This window comes from Larimichthys crocea, chromosome VI, assembly GCF_000972845.2.
Source record: "Larimichthys crocea isolate SSNF chromosome VI, L_crocea_2.0, whole genome shotgun sequence".
Lineage (NCBI taxonomy): Eukaryota > Metazoa > Chordata > Actinopteri > Sciaenidae > Larimichthys > Larimichthys crocea.
Window position 1 is genome coordinate 24,628,259 of NC_040016.1, and position 21,077 is coordinate 24,649,335.

General features: G+C 39.6%; 6 protein-coding genes across 6 annotated transcripts; all 6 read left to right on the top strand.

The window, feature by feature from the left end:
• The first annotated feature begins 1,138 nt into the window (after positions 1–1,138).
• LOC109142414 (odorant receptor 131-2) lies at positions 1,139–2,963 on the top strand. Its single transcript, XM_027279347.1, has 2 exons — positions 1,139–1,288; positions 1,618–2,963. Exons 1-2 carry the CDS (start codon positions 1,139–1,141, stop codon positions 2,377–2,379), a joined length of 912 nt encoding a protein of 303 aa, XP_027135148.1. The 3' UTR covers positions 2,380–2,963.
• A 334-nt stretch (positions 2,964–3,297) lies between these two features.
• On the top strand, positions 3,298–5,201 carry LOC113745892 (odorant receptor 131-2-like). The gene has a single exon (XM_027279472.1). The coding sequence runs from the start codon at positions 4,416–4,418 to the stop codon at positions 5,199–5,201; it is 786 nt and encodes a 261-aa protein (XP_027135273.1). The 5' UTR covers positions 3,298–4,415.
• A 3,209-nt stretch (positions 5,202–8,410) lies between these two features.
• Positions 8,411–9,600, top strand: LOC104936681 (odorant receptor 131-2). Its single transcript, XM_019276117.1, has 2 exons — positions 8,411–8,533; positions 8,809–9,600. The coding sequence occupies exons 1-2, from the start codon at positions 8,411–8,413 to the stop codon at positions 9,598–9,600; spliced, it is 915 nt and encodes a 304-aa protein (XP_019131662.1).
• A 2,421-nt stretch (positions 9,601–12,021) lies between these two features.
• LOC104936680 (odorant receptor 131-2) lies at positions 12,022–13,121 on the top strand. The gene is made up of 2 exons (XM_010752751.3): positions 12,022–12,171; positions 12,363–13,121. The coding sequence occupies exons 1-2, from the start codon at positions 12,022–12,024 to the stop codon at positions 13,119–13,121; spliced, it is 909 nt and encodes a 302-aa protein (XP_010751053.3).
• A 2,145-nt stretch (positions 13,122–15,266) lies between these two features.
• On the top strand, positions 15,267–16,364 carry LOC113745893 (odorant receptor 131-2-like). The gene is made up of 2 exons (XM_027279473.1): positions 15,267–15,416; positions 15,603–16,364. The coding sequence occupies exons 1-2, from the start codon at positions 15,267–15,269 to the stop codon at positions 16,362–16,364; spliced, it is 912 nt and encodes a 303-aa protein (XP_027135274.1).
• Positions 16,365–19,193: 2,829 nt separating this feature from the next.
• LOC113744047 (odorant receptor 131-2) lies at positions 19,194–20,474 on the top strand. Its single transcript, XM_027279346.1, has 2 exons — positions 19,194–19,418; positions 19,513–20,474. Exons 1-2 carry the CDS (start codon positions 19,269–19,271, stop codon positions 20,278–20,280), a joined length of 918 nt encoding a protein of 305 aa, XP_027135147.1. The 5' UTR covers positions 19,194–19,268; the 3' UTR covers positions 20,281–20,474.
• The last annotated feature ends 603 nt before the right edge of the window (positions 20,475–21,077 follow it).

Here is a 21,077-nt window from a genome sequence, read left to right on the forward strand (position 1 = left end):
GTCGGGGTTTGGAGAAAATAAAAAGGAGTTTGTTTAGAGGAATAAAGTAACTCAGATACTGTCTGTATCAGGCCTCTGCTTTTAAATCGAGTCTTCCACATTTATCATTGTGCAAAAGCAGATTTGCAACTTTTTAAAAATTCATATAATACTAAATCTATGCACACACACACATACAGACACACACAACCCATATTTAGGCCTTTTACACCTAAACATGCACACACACTCAGGGAATCCTGAGACATTTGCCACCACAGCACATATAAAGACTTAGATTTTCTGCAGGCGTATTGTTTGTGTCCTGCTCAGTCTGAATGCTTTAACTCAGGTAAGTACCACCTGCTGAGAACTACATGACACTTGTGAATTTTGCTCTGACTGGACTTTTTTCACCATAGAACAAAGTAGAGAGAGGAATATTTTCATTTGTCTGATTTTAAATCTGTTCAGTGTAAGATGGACAGTTTGAAACGACTGAGGATGTTGTTCACAGAACATCTTACTTTTGAATGTGTACTCCATCAACATGCTTTAATTTTAAGATTTTAAAACCATTCAATTAAATTACAAGAGATGTGGGTGAGGTGAGGACTTTTTTCTTTTGTTGCGGCTGAGTTGTTGAGTGGCTTTATGCAGGATTACTCGTAAACTGTTTTAACTTACAACCAGTTCTTTTCAACAGTAATGACACTTAATTAACGGTATATTGATGTTTTTCTGTAATTCCTCTTGCTCGACCTTACGTCTTATAGATAGATAGACTTTATTTATCCCTGAAGGAAATTCAAGCATCCAGTAGCAGTCACATACATTGAGGTACGGAGGTACTCAGGCAATGACAGAGAGTCCAGGAAATAGTGCAAAGAGATTTGTCCATTGTCTCTTGTGCATCCTGCCATCACCGAGAGCTGTTGTACAGTTTGATGTTCAGGGGGACGAAAGAGTTCTTGAGTATGTTGGTGGAGCAGGATTGAGACACTCTTATGTCTGATGGAGATGTTGTGCAAAGAGTGTTGGACGTCGTCCAGTATGGACAGCAGTTTGTCCAGGGTCCTTCTCTCTGCCACATAATATAAATAGTAAATATTTACTTAGACTTGAACAATATTCATCTTTTCTTTTCAGTCTTTAAGAGATGAACGTGTCATCAGCCAACGTGACGGTGGTTTTACAATATCGAGACTCCGTCACTAAAGCTGTGATCAAGAATGTGATCGTTCTGGTTCTCGGGATCACCATCAACTTCATCAATGCGAGCCTCGTTCACACTTTCTCCAAACACCAGGTCTGATATTCAAAGTATAAACTTCTAAGTTCTCTAGTGGAGGAAGTGAACAGCAGAGTGTTTTATAAAAAGAAAGGTATTGTTAAGAATGGCTGGAGGTCAGCAGCTGTGTTTGTGTTAGCCAATGTATTGTTGTGTGGACTGGAATATTGTTGCTTTATTATTAACTAAACAGTAGAAAGTCCATCACACATTTTTAGTTACCCCAGAACCTTCAGTACCCTGTACAGCTTGTCATCATTGCTGTGGTTATATCTCAGACTTACAGGATTTGGAAACATTTCCAAACCTTTTCTCTCATCCTGTGTTTTTTTCTTCCCACCCTCCAGATCTTCTACATGAATCCCCGGTATATCCTTTTTATTCACCTGGTGGTCAATGACATGATCCAGGTGACACTGACTGTCTCCCTGTTTGTTATCAGTTACACCATCTACAGAATAAATGTCTCCGTCTGTTCCGTCTTCACCCTGCTCGCTCTTTTCACCACTGAAAACACTCCTCTGAACCTGGCCTGCATGGCGGTGGAGTGCTACATCGCCGTCTGCATTCCGCTTCGCTACGTGCAGATCTGCACCATCAAGAGAACGTTAATGTTGATTGCTTTAACCTGGACAACAACCATGCTTTCTGTTCTTTCTGACCTCTTCATCACTTTGGCCACACAGCCTCTGGACTTCTTTCATTCTCAAGTGTTCTGCCTCAGAAAAAACGTCTTCCCAAGTCCCCTCATCCCCAAGAAGAGGGACATCACATATTCAGTGTTTCTAGTTATAGTTTGGGGCACTATCTTATACACGTACTTCAGAATTCTCTTCGCTGCAAAAACAGCAAGCAAAGATGCTAAAAAAGCCAGAAACACCATCCTCCTCCACGGTTTCCAGCTGCTGCTCTGTATGGCTTCATATGCAACCCCCCAGTTGAAAGATGCTCTGCAGCAGTGGTTCCCTATGAATTATACAGACTCCCTCTTCGCTTGCTACATCATTGTACAGATTCTGCCAAGATCTATCAGTCCCATCATCTATGGCTTACGAGACAACACTTTCAGAAAGTACTTAAAAAGGATCTGTTGTGTTAAGTCGGCATAAATTAAACAGCCAACCAGGGTACCGAGGCTACGGGATTTTACAAGAGATCGCCTCAATCCATGTTCTTGTTTTGTAACTTCCTGTGAATTAAACTGTGAAACTCATTGTTTACAAATACAAATTTATTTAAATGGTGCCACTACTTCCATTCTGAACACCTACAGATATTTATCTAACTCCCCGTTATGACCAACACCTTAAAAAAATCTATATAATGGGCAGATAAAGACAATTTAGCGGTTCAACAAAAACTAATAAAATAATAGGATAATTATTACAGGTAGTAATTGATACTGGTTTTCAGGTTATCAAAATATGTTGTGCAGCATTGTTCATTGACTTCTGTCTATTTATCTCCATGACTTGATCCTGCTAACTATTCTATTCTGCAGTAGTAGTAGTAAACCATTTTTATGTTAGTCTGTTTCTGTGGTGTACCCCAAAATTCTGTACTTGGTCTTCCTTTGTTTACGAGAATAACACCAGTAATGATGCAATAAAATGTAATTTTCACTTTTTCCTCGAAGACATTGTCAGCTTTCTTGATTTTCTGGACACTAAACACTTCTTGGACCATAAAAGACCTGATGGCCTCCTATCAATCCTCTTACTGTGCATTGTGTAGTTTTTCTGTTGGATACTCTCACGTGTGAAACCGTTGAACCAGCCAACGTTGTCCATTGTGGGCAGTCATAAACACATAGTAAATGTAGCATACGCATTCAAAACTAAACTACATCTAAAAATAAACATTTACTACATCACACAAGCATGCAGTGTGGGTGTGTTTTAGGCTAGACGCATGCACATATACTCAGTGAACCTGCTGCATAAAAAATCTTTCATGTTAAGACAAATTCATCTCCAGATCAGAATCCACTGTCTGAGGTCAGTATTGAACTGTTCGCCTCACTTGACTACTTCATAATGTAATGAAGTGAAAATGAAAAGAAAATTAGAAAAAGTATGAACAGCTGTTTTTTCAAAATGCTACTTGCTGTATTTCATCATCTTATATTGTTTCTTTTGCTTTTGAAAAAGTTAATCAGACACTGAGATGAATTTCACATCCGAGGTCACCAATGCAACGATGGCTTTGAATCAGCGGGACACATTACTGACGGCTGTGGGCAAGAATCTGACTGTTCTTGTCCTCGGGATCACCATCAACTACATCAATGCCACAATGGTCCACACATTCAACAAGCATCACGTGTGTGAAATGTGTATATTTTTCTATGTGGGTTTATTACTTCAGCAATCAAAGAAGGAAAGGAGGTGAACAATACGTATGAAGATGGAAACATCTCTCGCTTCCCTTTATGTTCTTTCTTTTCTGTCTGCTGTATTAATATTAGTGGGGGTTTCTTTTCTTTTTGGGGCTGCTGTGCTCCCTCCTGTCCTCCCTCGTTGTTCCTTCGTCCACAGGCGGCAGTCAATTTGGTAATCAGGGAGGGGTTGAAGAGGAGGACGAGGAAGGCCGTGTTTTTCGGACTCTGGGGCAGCAGCAGCAGCAGGGGAAGGTTTGCTTTTCTTTCTTTTGAGATGAGCTAACCCTTGGTTGGAGACCACCGGTAGTCCAGTTTGTCATTTTGTGTTAGGCCTGTTTTTCCCTGGTTAGTGGGGAAGTGCAGGGTGTGACGGCCCACAGCGTGGCTGGCCCTGAGTTTCCCTCTTTTGTTTCTTTTGGTCGGGATCTCTTTTTGGTTCATTACTTTATGGGTTAAATTTGTTTTCCTTTTTCTTTTCTTCCCCGGTGCTAATGAACCGTTGAAGAATCCTTTTCTTTTTGCAAACTTTGAAACTGTTGTGTGGCGTACTTCATATTTTGTTACATGTTACATCATATTAATGTTATGTACAGTCAACCTCACGCTGAAGTTATGTGAACATCATGTTATAACCAATTTGTCCACTCATAATCTGTCACTAAATTCAATGGCACTGTCAGTGATTTAAGGTGATGTTGAATACCAATGTAGAGATGTACAATATAATGCAACCCCAAGTTATGTTGCTCATTTCAGATCTTTAGGATGAACCCTCGCTTCATCCTTTTCATCCACCTGGTGTTCAACGACATGATCCAGCTCACAACCAGCATTTCCCTCTTCGTCTTTACATATACCTTCCACACCATCCATGTCTACCTCTGTTGTCTTTTCATCTTGCCGGCCATCTTCACCACACAGAACACCCCTCTGAATCTGGCTTTCATGGCAGCAGAGTGTTACATTGCTGTCTGCATCCCCCTCCGCTACAACAACATATGTACAGTCAAAAGAACATATATTGTTATTGGCATAATCTGGGCATTAAGTTCACTTTCTGTACTGCCAGATGTCTTCATTCTTTTGGCCACTGAACCTCTGGAGTTCTTTCATAGCAGAGTTTATTGCTCTAGGGATAGAGTGTTTAGGAGTGCCTACAGTGTAAAGAAGAGGGATGCATCCCACATATTGTTTCTGGTCGTGGTTTGGCTCACTCTGTTCTACACTTACTTCAGAATTTTGTTTGTAGCCAAAGCTGCTGATGCAGATGCTAAAAAGGCAAGAAACACAATCCTGCTTCATGGTTTTCAGATGCTGCTGTGTATGATGGTGTACGTGCAACCTATGTTAATTCAAAGTCTTGCATACGTGTTCCCAAGAGGGTTAAGTGCCATATACTTTGTTATGTTTATTATAAATCAAATCCTCCCTCGCTTTGCAAGTCCTATTGTTTACGGGCTACGAGATAAGATATTCAGGAAGTACTTCAAAAAGTATCTGTGCACAGTAACAATGAACGTCCATCCAAAGACAACACTGAAGATACTATGAAGAAATAACTCACAGACTACTCACTGAAACTAATAAAACACACAATTAGAAATGTTAAATTTGAACTGAGTGTGCATAATGTGTAATGTAATCTGCTCAGAGGGAGACTGATCTTTACACTGGCCTCACAAGGAAATGTAACCTGAGCACAGGTGATCATTATGTATAGCTTGATGTAGCGACCCCAACCTGTCCTGTTTAAAGCTGTTGTCTGAGCTGTAGTTTAATAAATTGAATTGCTAACTGGTAAAACTCACCCCTGCATGTATTTTGACAATAAAATATTAAAGTCCCTCAATCACTGACTTTTCTTTAAGTGTGTAATGTAATGTGTTAGATTGATAGATGACTTTATTCATCCCCAAAGGGAAATTAGCTTGTCTTATTAGTCCGGTATTTGAATACAATAAAAATACAATAGAATAAAGAGACTTCATTTAAACTTTAAAATGTAGGTACTCTTGCCTTCTCTTCAGGGATTCACTTCACTCATCGACAGCTTTTACCGTTTTTAAACTATCAAGGCTTAAAGTTGAGCAGGTTTTTACTCAGATTTCTGGGTTTATAATGGGTGTGTATGTGGCGGAATGTTTGAGCTACAGTGGATGACATCATCAGCTAGAGTGAGGAGCAGAGAGAAAAATCAGTGAAAAAATAAAACGTATTCGACTACCGTGGCCTCAAATGCCCCACTACAGAGATGATTTATACATAGAAACGTAGGAAAATTTGTCTTCTCACTCACATTCGTCTGCTAAAGCTGTCAGCCTTATAGTTTTGGCGTAACACGCAAAGATGCACGAGCAACACCCATCCACAGCCTCATAGACTGCCATGTTAAAAAGGTGGGAACATTTCTGGAGGAAAGCAGAAGTAACGTTTCTTTGAATCGCTCTAAAGGTCACATTTCTTCACTTTATCAACACAAAATAACTATGTAGACGTTCAGGAAGGGCTCAGGATGCTCCCAGTGATTTCGGTTCAATGATTGGAAATACGGTTTGGCCAGAAATCCTTCCTGTTCGAGGGGTGGTCTCAGCATTTTCTCTCTCTCTCTGTCAGCATTTCCAACTGACATTCTAACAGGTGCAGTAACTGCTCTGCTGATTAGGGCCGGCAGTTGATCCTGGTTGCTTGGCAACCTCAAGCCTGCCTGAAGGAGGAGAGGGGGGAGGGGGATGCAATTAGCATGTTAATTGCTAGCATGCTAATGTTAACATGCTAATGCTTATTGCTAGCTGCTCCTGTGTCTAAATAAACATGTTAAAAATGACTATTTGAGGTGTGCTTTTTGAATACAGACCCCCGGCAACAGCCCACTCGTCACTCAAAATTTTTGCGGGAATTTTCTGGTACTACTCATGATATGTTGGTAATGTTATTGTTACTAAACAGTCTGTAATATAAAAATATAGTATATGTATGAATGAGACTGACGCTGCTCTTTAGTTTGTCCAGCATCTTGTCCTCCACCACCTCCTCCAGGGTGACAAGCTTAAAACCAACAACAGACTCTGCTTTCCTGATCAGTTTGTTCAGTCTGTTGGCGTCCTTTGCCTTGAGACCGCACCCCAGGACACCACAGCACAGAAGATGGTGCACACCACAACAGACTGATAGAACATCTGCAGCATCTTGTTGCAGACATTAAAGGACCTGAGCCTCCTCAGGAAGTAAAGCCGGCTCAGGCCCTTCTTGTAGATAGCTTCTGTGTTAGTGGACTAGTCCAGTTTATTGTCCAGTGTGACGCCTGTATGCTGGTACCATCTCCACATCCGTCCCACCGATGCTGACAGGAGGGGGCAGGGGCTTGTTCCTCCTGAAGTCCACCACCATCTCCTTCATCTTTGTCATGTTCAGCTGCAGATGGTTCTCCCCACACCACTTCACCACTACAGTCAGCAGTGTAGGTAGTGAAGAGGAAGGGAGGCAGTACAGTTCCCTTGGGGGGGGCCTGATGTTACTGATCAAACGGCCAGACAGTTCTGTAATCTCACAAACTACGGTCTGCCTGTCAGATGGTCATCGACCCATGTGACAAGGGGAGCACCCACCTGCGTGTTCTCCAGTTTGGCCTTCAGTAGTCTGGGTTGGATGGTGTTGAAGGCGCTGGAGAAGTTAAAGAACATAATGCGGACTAAGGTGTTGAGTCTGTCCAGAGAGCTTTCATGATTTGATTGCATCATCAACCCCAACATGAGGCTGATATGCAAACTGCAGGGGGTCTTGCGATGGGCACACCAGTGATGTGAGGTGTGCCAGGACCAGTCTCTCCATGACCTTCATGATGTGAGAGGTCAGTGCCACCAGCCTGTAGTCCTCCAGTGCACAAAGGCTTCCTTTTTTGGGGACTGGGACCAGGATGTTTTCCAGAGCACTGGCACTCTCTGAAGGTGTAGGCTTAGGTTGAAGAGGTGCTAGAGAACTCCACAGAGCTGGCTGGAACATGAACACCTGAGGTGGATGTCAGCAGTGGGTTGGAGGGTGGAGGTGACGAGGGTGGTGCAGAGAGGTTTCTGCTGCAGAAGGAGGTGGGGGACTGTGGAAAAGTCTGTGGTGAAAGTCAGCGGGAGGTCAAAGCTGCTGATGCAGATGTTAAAAAGGCAAGAAACACGATCCTGCTTTATGGTTTTCAGGTGCTGTGTTTGATGGTCTCAGGCTACGAGATAAGACTTTCAGGAAGTACTTCAAAAAGTATCTGTGTACAGTAAATGAATGCTTCCCCCCCCCAATACCTTTAACTACACGGCCTGTTTCATGCTGCGGTCTACAGATAATCTCACTGTAATTTATTTACACTTTGATATAGACAGTCAGTGTGTGTCAGATTTGGGGCCTCTATTTTCAGAATAAAGCAAACATGGAATATAATATTCATAACTATGTTTGAAAATAAGAATTTATTTTTTATGTTTGGACCTTTAAGACCATTAAACTTTAATGCTGCTGTGTATGATGGTGTATGTGCAACCTATGTTGATTCAAGTCCTCACATACAGTCCAATATTGTCCATTGTCGTAAGTTGTTGCACATAGTAGTGCTCAATACTGAACTACATCTAAAAATAAACATTTACTACATCACACAAGCACTCCGTGTGGGTGTGTTTTAGGCCAGACGCATGCACATATACTCAGTGAACCTGCTGCATAAAAAATCTTTATCAGGCGCTGAGATGAATTTCACATCCGAGGTCACCAATGCAACGATGGCTTTGAATTACCGGGACACATTACTGACGGCTGTGGGCAAGAATCTGACTGTTCTTGTCCTCGGGATCACCATCAACTACATCAATGCCACAATGGTCCACACATTCAACAAGCATCACGTGTGTGAAAGAGTTTGTTTTTTAAGCTACTTACTCAAATCAAGCAAAGAAAGGAAGGTGGTGAACAATATGTATCAAGTTGGAAACATCTCTAACTTCCCTTTTATTTTCTGCTCCGCTCTATCACCAGCTGAGTGACAAAAGAACACCAATATGACATGATCACTTGTAAAAGTTCATATATGTCAGTTGCTTGATTAAATCAGCATTGTAAGAATTACATTTTTATTCATGTACAATTGTTCTCAAACCATCATCTCTGTTGCTCATTTCAGATCTTTAGGATGAACCCTCGCTTCATCCTTTTCATCCACCTCGTGTTCAACGACATGATCCAGCTCACAATCAGCATTTCCCTCTTCGTCATCTCGTATACCTTTCACACCATCTATGTCTACCTCTGTTGTCTCTTCATCTTGCCAGCCATTCTCACCACACAGAACACCCCTCTGAATCTGGCTTTCATGGCAGCAGAGTGTTACATTGCTGTCTGCATTCCCCTCCGCTACAACAACATATGTACAGTCAATAGAACATATATTGTTATTGGCATAATCTGGACATTAAGTTCACTTTCTGTACTGCCAGATGTCTTCATTCTTTTGGCCACTGAACCTCTGGAGTTCTTTCATACCAGAGTTTTCTGCTTGAGGGATACAGTGTTTAGGAGTGCCTACAGTGTAAAGAAGAGGGATGCATCCCACATATTGTTTCTGGTCGTGGTTTGGCTCACTCTGTTCTACACTTACTTCAGAATTTTGTTTGTGGCCAAAGCTGCTGATGCAGATGCTAAAAAGGCAAGAAACACGATCCTGCTTCATGGTTTTCAGGTGCTGCTGTGTATGATGGTGTACGTGCAACCTATGTTAATTGAAGTGCTGACATACTTATTCCCAGGGAGTGCGCCATCTGCAAACTTTGTTATGTTTACCATAAACCAAATCCTCCCTCGCTTTGTTAGTCCTATTGTCTACGGGTTACGGGACAAGACTTTCAGGAAGTACTTCAAAAAGTATCTGTGTACAGTAAACTGCCATCCAAGGAGAGCAGTGAAGGCACTCTCATAAAATAATAATAAGAATAAGAAGACGAAGAAGAAGAGTCCATCATTACACAGTAAATGTCTTATGAGATAATAACAGATGAGTACAGGTTTCATCGTTGTGCAACTCTTGCAGGTTGTTCTGGTCCCTCATCTGTAATTAATCGTAATATAAATGCAGTGATCAGAGTAGCAGTAAAATACAGAAAGTCCCATAGCTTTACTACATGTCATGGCCTGTTTAGTGCTCCAGTTTAGAGATATACTCACTGTAATTTCACTGCACTTAGATTTAGGAAAATGCAGGACATCATCACCATTATTTATTTATCTGTACGCCTTTATATTGTTTCTATCATCCCCATTTTCCAGTTCCTGGCTGCTATCTTTATGTTGTGTTTTTGTATGTAAAAACTGTGTATTTTAGCATTGATGTATGTTTCAATTAAAGATGTGACGTTGTTTAAACAAGATTGATCAAGTGGTATTATTTTATGTTGCAAGACCAATGTAAATCCAATGTATAGCACAGAGAGGTTAAACATAACCTGTAACAAAGTCATGCTCAGCTGTTCTGTGAGGACAGATGGACTCCCCTGTTGCTGGTAATTTTTGTGAAGGTACAACCTGACCATTGACAGCTTTTGTCAAACTGTCATCTTACAATAAGCGTTTAACTGACCACCATGCATGCATGCGAAAGTTGGTGGTAGGCTACTCCCGGGAGCAGCCTGTCACTTCAATACATACAGTTGCAGTACTACACATTGTATTATGTGTTATACAAAACACAACTGAACAACTGAAAATATAGATTTCATGTTTTTGATTCAAAGTAGCATCCTTTTGTTTTGAAAACAGGTTTACATTTTTCGGGGGGCATCTCGGTAGCTCACCTGGTGCCCCCATGTACCGAGGGCCTTACCCAAGCTCGATTCCAGCCTGGGTCTTTTGTATCATATGCAAGAATATCTTCCCTTCTTGTGTTTGAGATCATCAATACAGTACAGCATACGGTAAATAGGCCTTTTCAACTACTGCAGTAATGCATTATTGCAATAACTGTTCATTTACGTAAAGAGAAACAAAACAGGCCATCAGTACTTTCAGACATGAAGGTCATAGATAATTATAAAAATAGTACAAGGACAAGAGAGACAGGTTAGGGAAGTATCATTTGGATATGAAACATAATGCTCATTACTGAGCAAAAAAACAAAAAATTATGTTATGATATTAACTGTATCAGTGGGGAGGTGTCCGAGATGGCCCATTTTAAAAAATGTATAAGAACCAACTGTTAGAGCTCCTCAAGGAGCCTTTTCTCTGTAACCCCTTCTGTGTGTTGCACTGTTAAACACTCCTTCATGTACAAGAATAATAAATTCAACTTAAACTTTGATACTTTGAATCCTTTCGTTCTTATTCAAGGGATTTTCTTTAAAAATTACCATAACAGATGGGGGACTGCACTTTGAAACTGTAGGGGCACCAAGGTCAACAACAAAAAAACACAAACACACACCTAACACCTGGGACGTCTGCCACCACACCGCATATAAAGTCTGATATTTTCAGTCATACTGTTTGTGTCCTGGTCTGAATGCATTAACTAAGGTGAGTACCACCTGCTGGAACTATAGCGATAGCTCTGACTGGACTTTTATCAGTTCAATGTGAATCTTCTTCATCATCTATTCACCGCAATGACTTTTGAGCTGATCCTGCAATAATAATGAAACAAAACTATTGATATTACAGCGGATGCTGCATCATTTAAATGTGTGCTCAGCTTTAAACATGAAGATTTTCTGAGAATTTGTAAAGTGAACTGATTTGAAAAACATGAAAACACCACCTTTTATTTACATTATCATTTTAATTTTGAAACTTTTAAATGCAGTCTGTTCACTTGCAAGATTGATATATTGATGTTACTTCTTGAGTTGATGTGCTGAACTTCTGACTGTGGTGGGGACTTTTTTTCTTGAGTTGATATTGAGTTGTTGGTGTAAATGAAAATATATTATACTAATATGCTACTGTTTAAGATTATAAAATAGATTGAGAAATACAATTATTAGCTTACATTAATTATATTGTATTATACTGTAGAATTACTCTCAGATGTATCTTATATACTGTAAGCCTGGCTCTGAATATTCAGATAGTTTTTAGTGCAATAATATTTGTTTCTATCACATTAGAATTGAAATCTCAAGTTCAAAGCTCTGTGATTTGGTCTTAATAATAATAAACTACAATGCTCATTGACAACACATCTAAAAATGATGCATTATGTTGCTTTACAAACAAAAGTTGTCATAAAAGAGGATCCTCTTAAAAACAATGTTGTCTTTTAAAGAAATTAGTTGCAGTCCGTAATCACTGTGAATATTTACTTGGAACTGAACAATATTCATCTTTTCTTTTCAGTCTTTAAGAGATGAACGTGTCATCATCCAACGTGACGGTGGTTTTACAATATCGAGACTCCGTCACTAAAGCTGTGATCAAGAATGTGATCGTTCTGGTTCTTGGGATCACCATTAACTTCATCGATGCAAGCCTCATTCACACATTCTGCAAACACCAGGTCGAGATTTCCTTTAACATGCATGACTGATAAATTGAGTAAAAACTGTGCTAGTAGTACTGTCTTTGAAATGACTCTTTAGTTTAAAAAGACACTCTCTGATGACTATGATGTTCAAAGCTCTGATCTTACACTTCAAGGTTCTTCAAACCTTTTCTCTCATCTTGTGTTTTTTTCTTCCCACCCTCCAGATCTTCTACATGAATCCTCGGTATATCCTTTTTATTCACCTGGTGGTCAATGACATGATCCAAGTGACCGTGTCCGTCTCCCTTTTTCTCATCAGCTACACCATCTACAAACTAAATGTCTCAGTCTGTTGTGCCTTAGTCTTGCTTACTCTTTACGCAACTGCAAACACTCCTCTGAACCTGGCCTGCATGGCGGTGGAGTGCTACATCGCCGTCTGCATGCCCCTTCGCCATGTGCAAATCTGCACTATCCAAAGAACGTTAATACTGATAGGCTTAATCTGGACTGTAACCTCGTTTAATGTTCTTTCTGACCTCTTCATCACTTTGGCCACACAGCCTCTGGACTTCTTTCATTCTCAAATGTCTTGCATCAGAAGAAACGTCTTCCCAAGTCCCCTCATCCCCAAGAAGAGGGACATCACATATTCAGTGTTTCTAGGTATAGTTTGGTGCACTATCTTTTACACGTACTTCAGAATTCTCTTCGCTGCAAAAACAGTGAGCAAAGATGCTAAAAAAGCCAGAAACACCATCCTCCTCCACGGTTTCCAGCTGCTGCTCTGTATGACAACATATGTAGCCCCCCAGTTTGTAGATATTCTGCAGAAGTTGTTCCCTGAGAATTTCACAGACTCTCTCTTCGCTTACTATATTATTGTGCACGTCCTGCCAAGATCCATTAGCCCATTCATCTATGGCTTACGAGACCATATGTTTAGGAAGTACTTGAAAAGTATATATAAAGTTCACATGTAAAGTTCATCAGTTTTGTTGTTCAGACATAGTGTTGGCATACAGTAAATAGGCCTATTCAACTACTGCAGTAATGCATTATTGCAATAACTGTTCACTTACGTAAAGAGAAACAAAACAGTCCATCAGTACTTTCAGACATGAAGGTCAGTCAGTCCAGAACACAAAAACCAAACACTATGATGAAACTGGATCATTAGAACCATCCTAGTGAAGGAAGACCAAGAGTTACTGCTGCAGAGGATGAGTTCATTCCAGTTACCCAGTTCAGCATACACCGGAGCGGTTTGCAGTAAAGTATGGTTTTTAGACCGGGATGAGGGCCTGTACCTCGAAGTCTGGGACCATAGTTCCCTATGTGATGGTGTTATAAAAAATAGGATTATAATGGGGTGCAGATGTTTTAACTCATATAGAGTGTGAGTGTGTCCTGTTTTTTTGCATGTCTCGTCCACTTCCCTTATTTGGCCTGTGTTTACTGAGGCTGGCAGGGGGAGCGATAATAATAAAAATAGTACGAGGACAAGAGAGACAGGTTAGGGAAGTATCATGTGGATATGAAACATAATGCTCATTACTGAGCAGAAAACCAAAAAATTATGTTATGATATTAACTGTATCAGTGGGGAGGTGTCCGAGATGGCCCATTTTAAAAAATGTATAAGAACCAACAGTTAGAGCTCCTCAAGGAGCCTTTTCTCTGTAACCCCTTCTGTGTGTTGCACTGTTAAACGCTCCTTCTTGTGCAAGAATAATAAATTAAACTTAAACTTTGATACTTTGAATCCAGTCCTCCTTACTCAAGGGATTTTCTTTAAAAAATCCCATAACAGATGGTACACATTGCACTTTGAAACTGTAGGGGCACCAAGGTCAACAAAAAAAGAAAACACAAACACACACCTCATACCTGGGACGTCTGCCACCACACCGCATATAAAGTCTGATATTTTCAGTCATACTGTTTGTGTCCTGGTCTGAATGCATTAACTAAGGTGAGTACCACCTGCTGGAACTATAGCGATAGCTCTGACTGGACTTTTATCAGTTCAATGTGAATCTTCTTCATCATTTATTAACTGCAATGACTTTTGAGCTGATCCTGCAATAATAATGAAACAAAACTATTAATATCACAGCGGATGCTGCATCATTTAAATGTGTGCTCAGCTTTAAACATGAAGATTTTCTGAGAATTTGTAAAGTGAACTGACTTGAAAGACATGAAAACACCTCCTTTTATTTACATTATCATATTTGTTGAAGCTTTTAAATGCAGTCTGTTCACTTGCAAGATTGATATATTGACGTTACTTTTTGAGTTGATGTACTATTATTTATGGCCTGTTAGATACTGTATGACTGGAAGATTTGGCTTTTGTGGTTGACATAATGAAACATTTGAACCTTTAAGGATATAACTGCTGGTGTGATGTGACACAAAATATTACTTTCTGAATGATTTTGTTAAAGACAAGAGCAAGACTGACGTTTCAAACTTAAATGTTAACAGACTTTGCATTACTCATAATAAGTCATGTTTAGAATGAACATGAGTTTCAGATTTGTATCAACTTTATGCAAGTTTAACATATTTCATACAATTTATTCTTTATTATCTGACTCCAGATGTGAAAGAAAGGAAGAAGAAAAAAGAAGAAATGGTTTTTAGATTTGACTTAGATTTGGTGACATTGCCATTTAAAAAAATATATATAATTGTGACAATGAAAACAAAATAGTTAGAAGAACAGTGCATTTGTATGCAACTTATATTAGTAATTCTTTTCATTTTTAAAATGTTAGTATTGGCCCCCAGGCATCTTCACATTGTCAAATCTGTCCCTGTTTAAAAAAAAGTTTGGACACCGCTGGTGTAGATGAAAGTATAATATACTAATAAATAAGTACTGTTTAAGATTATAAAATACAGAGATACAATTAGACCCTAGCTTATCATATTAATCATACTGTAGAATTACTCTCAAGAATGATGCATTATGTTGCTTTACAAACAAAAGTTGCCATAAAAGAGGATCCTCTTAAAAACAATGTTGTCTTTTAAAGAAATTAGTTGCAGTCCGTAATCACTGTGAATATTTACTTGGAACTGAACAATATTCATCTTTTCTTTTCAGTCTTTAAGAGATGAACGTGTCATCAGCCAACGTGACGGTGGTTTTACAATATCGAGACTCCGTCACTAAAGCTGTGATCAAGAATGTGATCGTTCTGGTTTTTGGGATCACCATCAACTTCATCGATGCGAGCCTCATTCACACATTCTGCAAACACCAGGTCGAGATTTCCTTTAACATGCACAACTTATAAATTGAATAAAAACTGTACTAGTAGTACTGTCTTTGAAATGACTCTTTAGTTTAAAAAGACACTCTCTGATGACTATGATGTTCCAAGCTCTGATCTTACACTTCAAGGTTCTTCTTTTCTCTCATCCTGTGTTTTTGTCTTCCCACCCTCCAGATCTTCTACATGAATCCTCGGTATATCCTTTTTATTCACCTGGTGGTCAATGACATGATCCAAGTGACCGTGTCGGTCTCCCTTTTTCTCATCAGCTACACCATCTACAAACTAAATGTCTCAGTCTGTTGTGCCTTAGTCTTGCTTACTCTTTACGCAACTGAAAACACTCCTCTGAACCTGGCCTGCATGGCGGTGGAGTGCTACATCGCCGTCTGCATGCCCCTTCGCCATGTGCAAATCTGCACTATCCAAAGAACGTTAATACTGATAGGCTTAATCTGGACTGTAACCTCGTTTAATGTTCTTTCTGACCTCTTCATCACTTTGGCCACACAGCCTCTGGACTTCTTTCATTCTCGAGTGTTTTGCCTCAGGAAAACCGTCTTCCCAAGTCCCCTCATCATCAAGAAGAGGGACATCACATATTCAGTGTTTCTAGTTATAGTTTGGGGCACTATCTTATACACGTACTTCAGAATTCTCTTCGCTGCAAAAACAGCGAGCAAAGATGCTAAAAAAGCCAGAAACACCATCCTCCTCCACGTTTTCCAGCTGCTGCTCTGTATGGCTTCATATGCGACCCCCCAGTTGAAAGATGCTCTGCAGCAGTGGTTTCCTAAGAGTTTCACAGACTCCTTGTTCGTTTGCTACATCATTGTACAGATCCTGCCAAGATCTATCAGTCCCATCATCTATGGCTTACGAGACAACACTTTCAGAAAGTACTTAAAAAGGATCTGTTGTGTAAAGTCGGCATAAATTAAACAACCAGAATAGTTCAAACTTTTGATAAACACAGGGTTTCACAAACATCTTTATTGCCTTCACACTATTGATATGTACGTATTTTTGTAAATCCAAACTTATGAATGTTGATGTGAATAAGACATTACATGCAGAAGCTGTACAGTATGTCTATTATGTATGCAAGTTATTCAGTGTTTCAGAGATACTGCTGCACAGTGTGCAAGATATTTGTTCAAAATACACTGCTGCAAGATTGATCAATCAAGTTTTGAATAGATATACTTTATCAAGAATAAATCACATTGTCAATCATTTCATGAGTAGAGGTAAAAAATATTTTATTCCAACTTTATGGGCAACGGTGTAGAACAACTCCAATTGGTCATCATTATTTTATTTTTCTAAATAACTTTCTGTTGTTGCTTGATGTGCATGGATGTAACTTATGAAATGCTGCATGCATGTGCTCATGTGACACAGAGAAATATTAAAGTTATCAAACCTGTCAGACAGACACAAAACTGCAGACATACACCTTACAAGGACCTGTCCAAAAAGGTCACCTGACAGGTCATGTGATGACAAAAGAAAAAGAAGAAACGCATAAAAAGATGAACCCTGTCGGTATAATCAATAGGCACAATCAACACTGTTAGAACAATCCATATAGAGGGGTCCCTCGTTTATCGCGGGGATACGTTCAAAAGATAACCCACAATAAACAAAATCCGCGAAGTAAGTTTTACAATTATTATACACGTTTTAAGGCCGTAAAACCCCTAACCACACACTTTTATACACCCATTTACACGCATTTTGTACAGTACTCCCTGAGGTAATCAGGATGCAGAACACATGTGCGGTTCTCCCTTAGCCAATTTAGGACGCAGAACACAATGCACGTTCATACTGTGCAGTACGCTGTAAAAAGACACATTATTAATTCTTTAAGTGTAATTCAAAATTACACTAAAAAAATCAGCAAAACAGCGAGTCCGCGAAAAGTGAACCACGTAATAGCGAGGGACGACTGTATTTGATATAAACCAGAACAGAAACATCAGTTCAAAAACAACAACAACACACAAAAAAATGTTACAGAGCTCCATGGCACACCTATCTATCAGTACCTAGAGCAGTGTAGCTGGTGACTGAAACTAAGATTGCTTAAACATTGCACCGGACAACCCTAATGTGCACAAGATAAACAACTTGCACCTTAAAGCCTATGCCAACTTTGGGCAGGGTACACCGTGACAAGACGTACCACCATTTACACTCACAGCTACAGACAATTCAGAGGAACCTATGAAGTACATGTCTTTGGACTGTGGGAGGAAGCCAGAGTACCTGCAAACCTCACACAGAAAGTCCCCAGCCAAGGTTCGAACCTTGCTTCTTGCTGCGAGGTGCTGCCATAGGTGGTTATTTTATGTGAAATCTGCCAGAGTTAGTTAGTTAAAGCACTGGGTGACAACCTAACAACCCAATTCATGAAGCCAGCCCTATAGTTAAATGTGAAAGCAAACACACAAAAACAGACTCACATGTACACACACACAATCATCATATTTTCTTATGTATATATATTTTTTTTTAGGTAGAACCATATGTTCCTTCCCCATTTTATGTCACCATTTTTACGGCATGCCTGTGAATATAGTTCTGTGTTTCTGTTACTTGTTATGCTGCTGCAGTGAAAGAAGTTCCCTTCTGGAATCAATAAAGTACTATCTATCTATATCTATCTATCTGCTTGGAATCATATGCACAAATACTCCTTCTCATGTATACATGCAATATGTCAACATGCAAACACACACCCCTGAATCCTGAGACGCGTGTTCAACACAGCACATATAAAGTCAGACGTTTCCTGGTTGGTGTCTTTGTCTAAATGCATCGACTAAGGTAAGCACCACCTGCTGCACAGTCATACTGTCAATCTAAAATGTCATATGAGCCATTACAAACTGTGTTAATGAAATGTTTAGATCAGTCACAGCTGATACTGTATATCACTGGGTAGTCACCACTATTGATTCTGCACAAAATTCATTCGATTGTGTGTGCACAGAACTATTTGTGATGTTTCTTTTCAATGGATGTTAAATGTGGTTCATTTTTCCTGCTGTAGAACTTTTATGTTTTCAGTTCACATTTCTAAAAACACTGTTCTGACAGAAATGTCCATTTTAAACCTACTGAGCATACAATTTAAAGATTCTTTGTTGGTAAACGTACTTTAACAAACTGAATTATTGACTTTTTTTTATGGCACCAAAATGTGAAACAAACTAAATATGTTGGACTATTTTAAAAATTTATGATATGAAGTACACATTCACATTCATCATTATACAGCGATAAACAGTTTTATGTTAAAGACTATAAAATTATGACTTTAGAAATTATGCAATAACCATGCACGATTCATTTTGAAAAACTCGGACATTGTGTATTTATTATTGCTAACTTGGCCGTGCATTTCTTAGATGTCTAGTAGATTAGATTTATGAAGACACTGACATGCACACTTGGTATTGTACAGTACAGTTTTATTATTATTTATCTGTTGCATTCAGTTAAAATGTGAATTGGTAGTTATGGTGTCGACTTCAGCAGAAGTGTTTCTTGTGTTTTTTATGAATACAGATATGAAGATTGATAGAAATGTAGGATCAGTTTGTCTTGGATTTACTATCAAAGACTTTGCTGCACTTATTACATTCATTAATTCATTATTCATATATATATTATCATATATTCATTTATTATTTAAATTGTACGTTTTAAAGATTAGTGATAATTGGGCCTGTCTGTATTCAGCCCAGGTAGATTTGTTACTGTACACATTGTATTCACTAATATTTACATAATATTGTGTTTTCTTTTCTTAATTAAGGCTTTCAAGAGATGAACGTGTCATCTGTTAATGCGACAGGAATTGTTCGGTATGCAGACTCCTTCTCTAAAGCTGTGACCAAGAATGTTATTGTTGTGTTTATCGGGATCTCCATCAACTACATCAATGCGAGCCTCATTCACACCTTCAGCAAACACCAGGTCTGATACTCCTCTAATTTAAATTAAGATATTTGGTAGGAATCTTCTCTCTTTTGTTAAACCTTTCCTCTCCTTACATCTGTCCACCCTCCAGATATTATACACGAATCCTCGGTATATCCTTTTTGTTCATCTGATGCTCAACGACATGATCCAAGTGTCCCTGGCCGTCATCCTGTTTGTCATCAGCTACACCATCTACAGAATAAATGTCTCCGTCTGTTGTGTCTTCATCCTGCTCGCTCTTTTCACCACTGAAAACACTCCTCTGAACCTGGCCTGCATGGCGGTGGAGTGCTACATCGCCGTCTGCATGCCCCTTCGCCATGTAGAGATCTGCACCATCAAGAGAACGTTAATGTTGATTGGTTTAATCTGGACAACAACCATGCTTTCTGTTATTTCTGACCTCTTCATCACTTTTGCCACAGAGCCTCTGGACTTCTTTCATTCTCAAGTGTTCTGCCTCAGGGAAACTGCCTTCCCAAGTCCCCTCATCGTCGAGAAGAGGGTAATCACATATTCAGTGTTTCTAGTTATAGTTTGGTGCACTATCTTTTACACGTACTTCAGAATTCTCTTCACTGCAAAAACAGCGAGCAAAGATGCTAAAAAAGCCAGAAACACCATCCTCCTCAATGGTTTCCAGCTGCTGCTCTGTATGGCAATATACGCAGCCCCCCAGTTATTAGATGCTCTGCAGAAGTGGTTCCCGAAGAATTTTACGGACTCTCTCTTTGCTTACTATATCGTTGTACAGGTCCTGCCACGATCTATTAGTCCCTTCATCTATGGAATACGAGACAACACTTTCAGGAGGTATTTAAAAAGATACCTTTTGTGTAAAGACTCCAAACCATAAGCAACCGTCTAAAACTTCAATGAGATGTTTGCAATGAGCGGCCTTGTTCGAGAGCATGTAGATGTTCATTTTAAAAAATGTAATTTCCCAACCCTGGTTCAAACACAGCTGTTACACATTTGAGTAATTCTGAACTTCTGACATTCTTTCAGTGTTGGCCATTTCAATGTACAAAAATAAAAAGTTTATATTCATGACTGAGGTTTTGCTGCTGTTTCCTCTCTGTCTTCTGTCCACTGCAGAAGTGGAATCAGGTGTATGGAGCCACCCATACATCAGTGGCTCTCAGGCATCCATATCATGGATATGGTCACAGAGACTGTGATCTATGCTTTTATTAACACAAGACTGGATTACTGCGACTCACTTTATTTTGGCCTGGACCGCTCACTTCTACACCGCCTGCAGCTGGTACAGAACGCTGCTGCCCGTCTCCTTACCGGCATATCCCCTGTCCTGGCGTCACTACACTGGTTACCGGTTGCTTTTAGAATAGATTTTAAAATTTTATTGTTTTTAAAGCTCGTAATGGCTCAGCCCCCCAGTTTTTTAACCAAGCTTCTCCACATCCACACCCCCGCCAGAACAATATTATTTGTATATTATTTGTATCAACCTGTACAGCACTTTGGTCAACCTCGGTTGTTTTTAAATGTGCTTTATAAATAAAGTTTGAGTTGAGAAAGCCAATAAGGGGATGGAGGTGGCCCCCTCATGTCTCACCACCTCTAGTCCGTCCTGCTGGATGTCCCTGTTTCCCTTGGTGGAATATACTCACTCTTTGCCCAATGCCTCTT

Coding starts and splice junctions, on each gene's coding strand:
- LOC109142414 (XM_027279347.1), top strand. CDS start 1,139: ATGAACGTGTCATCAGCCAACGTGACGGTGGTTTTACAATATCGAGAC. Junction 1,289..1,617: donor ACACTTTCTCCAAACACCAG/GTCTGATATTCA, acceptor CCCACCCTCCAG/ATCTTCTACATGAATCCCCG.
- LOC113745892 (XM_027279472.1), top strand. CDS start 4,416: ATGAACCCTCGCTTCATCCTTTTCATCCACCTGGTGTTCAACGACATG.
- LOC104936681 (XM_019276117.1), top strand. CDS start 8,411: ATGGCTTTGAATTACCGGGACACATTACTGACGGCTGTGGGCAAGAAT. Junction 8,534..8,808: donor ACACATTCAACAAGCATCAC/GTGTGTGAAAGA, acceptor TGCTCATTTCAG/ATCTTTAGGATGAACCCTCG.
- LOC104936680 (XM_010752751.3), top strand. CDS start 12,022: ATGAACGTGTCATCATCCAACGTGACGGTGGTTTTACAATATCGAGAC. Junction 12,172..12,362: donor ACACATTCTGCAAACACCAG/GTCGAGATTTCC, acceptor CCCACCCTCCAG/ATCTTCTACATGAATCCTCG.
- LOC113745893 (XM_027279473.1), top strand. CDS start 15,267: ATGAACGTGTCATCAGCCAACGTGACGGTGGTTTTACAATATCGAGAC. Junction 15,417..15,602: donor ACACATTCTGCAAACACCAG/GTCGAGATTTCC, acceptor CCCACCCTCCAG/ATCTTCTACATGAATCCTCG.
- LOC113744047 (XM_027279346.1), top strand. CDS start 19,269: ATGAACGTGTCATCTGTTAATGCGACAGGAATTGTTCGGTATGCAGAC. Junction 19,419..19,512: donor ACACCTTCAGCAAACACCAG/GTCTGATACTCC, acceptor TCCACCCTCCAG/ATATTATACACGAATCCTCG.